The 5,275-nt window shown below is 46.7% G+C and overlaps 2 protein-coding genes across 2 annotated transcripts in view; both read left to right on the top strand.

Annotated features, from left to right (window-relative positions):
- The first annotated feature begins 1,201 nt into the window (after positions 1–1,201).
- LOC134180978 (maternal embryonic leucine zipper kinase-like) lies at positions 1,202–3,465 on the top strand. The gene has a single exon (XM_062648155.1). It carries the CDS (start codon positions 1,351–1,353, stop codon positions 3,136–3,138), a length of 1,788 nt encoding a protein of 595 aa, XP_062504139.1. The 5' UTR covers positions 1,202–1,350; the 3' UTR covers positions 3,139–3,465.
- A 921-nt stretch (positions 3,466–4,386) lies between these two features.
- The window catches only part of LOC134181429 (uncharacterized), a 6,342-nt gene continuing 5,453 nt past the window's right edge, over positions 4,387–5,275 (top strand). Inside the window, exons 1-3 of the mRNA XM_062648706.1 lie at positions 4,387–4,487; positions 4,553–4,594; positions 4,650–5,275. The exon at positions 4,650–5,275 is cut by the window's right edge and continues 85 nt beyond it. Coding sequence (XP_062504690.1) covers positions 4,400–4,487; positions 4,553–4,594; positions 4,650–5,275 — 756 coding nt within the window. The 5' untranslated portion in view covers positions 4,387–4,399. The remainder of the gene's footprint in view (positions 4,488–4,552; positions 4,595–4,649) is intronic.

Genomic DNA, 5,275 nt, shown 5'->3' with positions numbered 1-5,275 from the left:
CCTGGTTGTGTCTCGACGTTGGAAAACTGCCTTTAGGGCAAATCATTGCATGATTTTACGATCAATTGCAAGGGTTGACCCACAAGGCAGTGCGATGGAACTTCTTCGGTTGCCAGCTCTATCGATCTCCTATACATAGTTACTCTCTTTGTCTAGCCTGGCCCAAAGGAGCTACCACATTTTTCAAGCCTATAGCTAACATCATTTCAAACAATCAAAATACCTTTTAAGCACAAACTATGTCTATGATTAGATGCAGACTAAAGTTCGATTGACGTTGGAATAGAAATGAATTCTATTCCAGCGTCAGAGTCAGCGTCAACATCAAAAGATCCTGCCTGCGTCAAGGCAGTGTTCATCAAAGGATCCTGCCTGCGTCAAGGCAGTGTTTTTGACGTTGACCAGCGTCAGTGTCAATACTGTGAACCGGGCTTGAGTTTTGCTCTATTATGATCGGGCAATTTCTGTGTGTTCGAGGGATAAGATCAAAACTACATCGTCCGCTCAAATTGGACATGATGGACATTATGTAGAGTGAAGCTCGTCTCCAGCTCACTCACTAAGTCTTTCTCTTTTAACATGCAGACATTGTTGTTGTTTCTACTTGATATAGTTTCTTTTTAATTAATTGTGGTTGTTGTAGCATTGTGTTGCTGGTATTGCAGTAGATAGGCTTTATCAGTAAAGTTGTTGTGTCTAGAGTAATAAAATATATGGTCATACAATCTGGATTGATAATAACAAAAGTGTGTGTGTGTGTGTGTGTGTGTGTGTGTGTGTGTGTGTGTGTGTGTGTGTGTGCGCGCGCGCGTAGATTACAGCCCCCGGATGCTCCGCCATCACCACTACAGCAATGGTGTAGTGGTGATGGCGGCGCATCTGGCGGGGGCTGCAATCCACACTACGTCTGGGGCGAGGCTACTTTGTTTGTCCGGTAGAGTGACTGTTAATTAATTAATTGAATAGGAAAGATGGCTTGGGTTACTATCAAAGCTGCAAGAGGAGCAGATATTTGAGTTGATGCATGAAATTGCCGATCTGCTATTTACTAAATTTTTTAAGTTAACTCACTTTGTTACTTGTCTCCTCGTAACACGCATACTGCACCACGTGGCACCACGTGTTTGCGCACGCATGCTCAAATCGATCGAATACGTCCGCCCGCTCCACCCACACGTGTACCATGCAGCGCAGGCGCCGTCCTTCCCTCATTCACAGGGCTTTCCTGTTGCTATTTGAAGCCATTCCGGGCCTTCCAATTTACTAACGTCAACAGCTCTCCGTCCTCTCATTCACAGCCTCCTCCTCTGACGCATCAGCACCCGCCAACGAGACGAAAAAGACAACAGAATGAGCTCGCGCTATCCGCCCCTCGACGATTACTACGTCGTGAAAGAAACCATCGGCTCAGGAGGCTTTGCCAAGGTGAAACTCGGCGAGCACCGTCTAACCGGCGAGCCAGTAGCCATAAAGATCATGGATAAGGCCGGTTTGGGGCACGATTTGCCGCGCGCGCGATTGGAGATCGAAACGCTCAAGAAACTGCGTCATCAGAACATCTGTCAGCTGTATCAGGTCATCGAGACGGAGGAGAAAATATTCATGGTGCTGGAACACGCGCCAGGAGGCGAGGTTTTCGACTACATTGTTGCCCGCGATCGATTGAAGGAACCGGAAGCGCGGCAGTTCTTCCGTCAGATATTGGCTGCTGTCGCTTACGTGCATGATGCCGGGTACGCGCACCGCGATTTGAAACCGGAGAACTTGCTGCTGGACGAGAATAACCAGATCAAGTTGATTGATTTCGGTTTGGTGGCGCATCCCAGTGACATTGGAGATCCACTGCATACTTGCTGTGGGAGTCCCGCCTACGCAGCGCCTGAGTTGATTACTGGTAACCCGTATCTTGGGACTGAGGCTGATGTTTGGAGTCTTGGAGTGTTGCTGTATGCGTTGCTGTGCGGGTTCCTTCCGTTCGACGACGACAACACGGCGTATTTGTATCGGTTGATACAACGTGGGAAATACGAGATTCCCGATTGGTTGACGCACGGGAGTGTGAAGATTCTCAGCGAGATGATGCAGACGCATCCGAAGAAGAGAATCACGATCAAGGAATTGTTGTGTCATCCGTGGGTGTGTCAGACGTATGGCGTGCCTGTCCCTTGGCAATCGATTCATCGCGACGGCACGGATCCCGATTCCGATTGTATCGCCGAGATGTCACTTCGCTATTCGATTTCAAAGGAACTCATGTTGGAACAGATAAAGCAGTGGAAGTTTGACCATCAAACGGCCGTCTATCTCCTCCTCGTCAAGATGAAACAAAATGGGAAGACGCCACGACTGAAGATGATTGCGCCACTCGCTTCTCCCATAGTTTCTCGCGCTATGCGACCGCCAAGCATCTCGTTGCCTTCGTCACCGTTCGATCTCTATTTTTCACGCGATTCCCTTCCGGATATCCCGTCCGAGGTCGAAGCTCAGAGTCCAGTGATGCTGCGGAAGAAGGTACAGATGACACCAGTGAATAAGGTCAAGACTCTGCAACCCGACTTCGGGTCCGTCATTCGGTCTCACTCGATCGACATGACAAGAATGAATGCGTTGTCCGGAGCAACCGTAAGCGTCGATCGTAAGACACACACTCTCCCACCATTGACTGCCGACGCTCGTGCCCGAGCCGCGTCCGTCGACACGGAACTCGATCGACTCGGCGAGTCACCAACGATGAACGGATCGCCACCATTGACGCCATCGGCGAGCATGCAACGACGTGGCAAGGGCCTCTTTGGTAAACTCCGAGCAAAGTTAGGGTCATCGTCATCCCCGTTGGTACCCAGAAAGCTCAAAGGCTTATACGACGTCTCATCAACGTCAACACGTTCGGCTCACCACGTGCTCTCCGAGTTGGAGCGAGTCGTCAAAGAGAGGAACATCCCGTATAGAATTAAGGGATTCTTCATTCGATGCAAGATGATTCATCCGGTAACAAGGAAAGTTGATTTAGCGTTTGATCTCGAGGTGTGTCTCCTCCCCAGGATGGATCTCGTCGGTGTGAGACGAAAGAGGGTGAAGGGAGACACGTGGGTGTACAAGAGAACGTGCGAGGAACTTCTTGCCGCTGCTCAGCTGTGATACCGGAGTTCTGAATTCTGTGACCATTTCTGTAAAGTTTCTCGATTTTGATAAACGTTCGTTTCCGTTCGTAATCGTGTAGCTCGTCGGAGCTACACTTAGTCATTAGTTATCGATTTTTATATGCGGTGAGTAGCATTTGGTACTGTAACGGCTAAACTGCACAACTGGCTCATTTGGGCCATCTATTTAGCTGACAATGATACTTAGGCGATAAGCACATTTGATGTATTATCTGGCAAGTTTGCTATTTCAGTCGAATTGCTACAAATTTTGTCACAAATTTTGTCACAAATACAACGAGATGTAAAAGGCTTGTTTACAGAACTGTTGTCTGGTTGATAACAATGACTGATAATTCACCTAGTAGCGAGTGTATGTAATGTGTTTGTCTCTTGAGTATGTGGTGAACACGTTCAACGATGTTGCGATTGTGCTACACTTTTGCAACAGTCTGTAGTGTGTTTGTGGTTTGTATAAGTCTAGTGGTTGTCTTCCCTCGTCACTATTTGAGTAATTTATTTAATTAAATTAAAATTATTTTTGAAGTTAGTCGATTTACTTCTTGGCAATCAAACTGTTGACACCCAGTGCTCACACACACACACACACACACACACACACACACACACACACACACACACACACACACACACACACACACACACAGTTGCCACACACACAGTTGCCACACACACGCATCACCAATTTCTGCATACCTTTGTCTAACCAAGTAACAACTTGGACTAAAAGTTGGCCTTACACAAACTGTTTTGGCTCTCCGCTTGCTTATCTACTTAGAATTAGTCTTCCTCCTTTCAACCATCTGTTGTTGTCCATACTTCATTGTATCCACATCCTTGTTTCCATGCAAGCCACCAGACGACAACAATTCGTTTCCACATACACCCAATGTTGTTGTTTTGTCAATTAATTATTGAATCGATTAACTGTTGTTGGACAACATAAGTGGGTGTTTAAACTAACAGCTATGACGTTAACGTATATCCGGTTTTTATCCGGGTATCCATGGCATTGCTCATCTAGCCACACAAACATTGGCTGTAGAGTTTGTTATGACTAAACAAACGTTTGTACTATAAATGGAAATTGTGTATGACACTGATGGGTAAGGGCGGGGTGTCAAAGTTTGTCACACATACCAATCGCAACACACACACACTCGCGCGCGCGCGCGCGCGCGTACATTGTCTACACATAACATACGGGACCTTGTACTTTCGGGTGTAGTTTCAATGCAATGTACGCGGCTGGTGTGCGTTTCTCTATTTTAGTTTTCGTTTGCACTTTGCTTCCGTTGTACTTTCTTCCGCACGTTGCGGCTGCAGGTGAGTCGGCTTGAAACATTTTCGCGTGTGACGTCACACTCTCATTTCTCTTTCTCATTTTTCAGATTTCGGTTGCAACATATCGCCGAACATTACATCACTTAATGGTATGGTAATCCATAGTCGCAGTGTGACGATGTCGCGTCTATTGTCTTTGTGTAGTTGCACCTACACATCCGGGTGTCTGCCCTGTGTATCCATACCGGAAGTCACATGACCCTTCAATATCCGATGTGGAATTGATTATGGTTAATAGTACCGGCCAGACTGTCGTTATAAATTGTATGCAATGTGATAAACAACTTCGTAACGTTCGGTGGCGTCGGGCAGCTCTAACGACTGGCGAGTTCGCAAAGGAGTCGTCTAGTTGCCATGGAGATACTCTTACTATCCCGGATTTTAAGTGCAAAGATCAAGGTAACTATGTATGCACGGCAGAGTGTGGAGACCGGGTTGTGGACGAACAGTGGAAGTCAATCTGGATTAATCAGTCGGATCCGGCATGCAAACCGAAAATCTCACCAGAGATGAAAATCGAAAACAAAGTGTCTGCCTTCGTTGGAAACTCACTAACACTGCCATGTGCTGTAGATGAAGGAGATGTTGAAGACATTGGAGGCATTACTGAAATTTATTGGTTTCGCGGTCGGACGTATGGGATCACTCCTTCTGGTCGCAGTTTGTGTGCACTGGGTTTGTGCGCAAACTATTCCACTTGTTTGCCTAGAAGTCAGAAACCGATTAGAGAACAAAATGTAACGATTAGGAAATTGAGACGTGAGGATACA

Source organism: Corticium candelabrum, chromosome 6, assembly GCF_963422355.1.
Source record: "Corticium candelabrum chromosome 6, ooCorCand1.1, whole genome shotgun sequence".
In the NCBI taxonomy this organism is placed as follows: Eukaryota; Metazoa; Porifera; class Homoscleromorpha; order Homosclerophorida; family Plakinidae; genus Corticium; species Corticium candelabrum.
The sequence above is the reverse complement of the archived record's forward strand: the minus strand, read 5'-3'. Positions and strand labels throughout refer to the sequence as shown.

What these genes read in the sequence shown, in the direction of transcription:
- LOC134180978 (XM_062648155.1), top strand. Translation starts at nt 1,351, where the DNA reads ATGAGCTCGCGCTATCCGCCCCTCGACGATTACTACGTCGTGAAAGAA.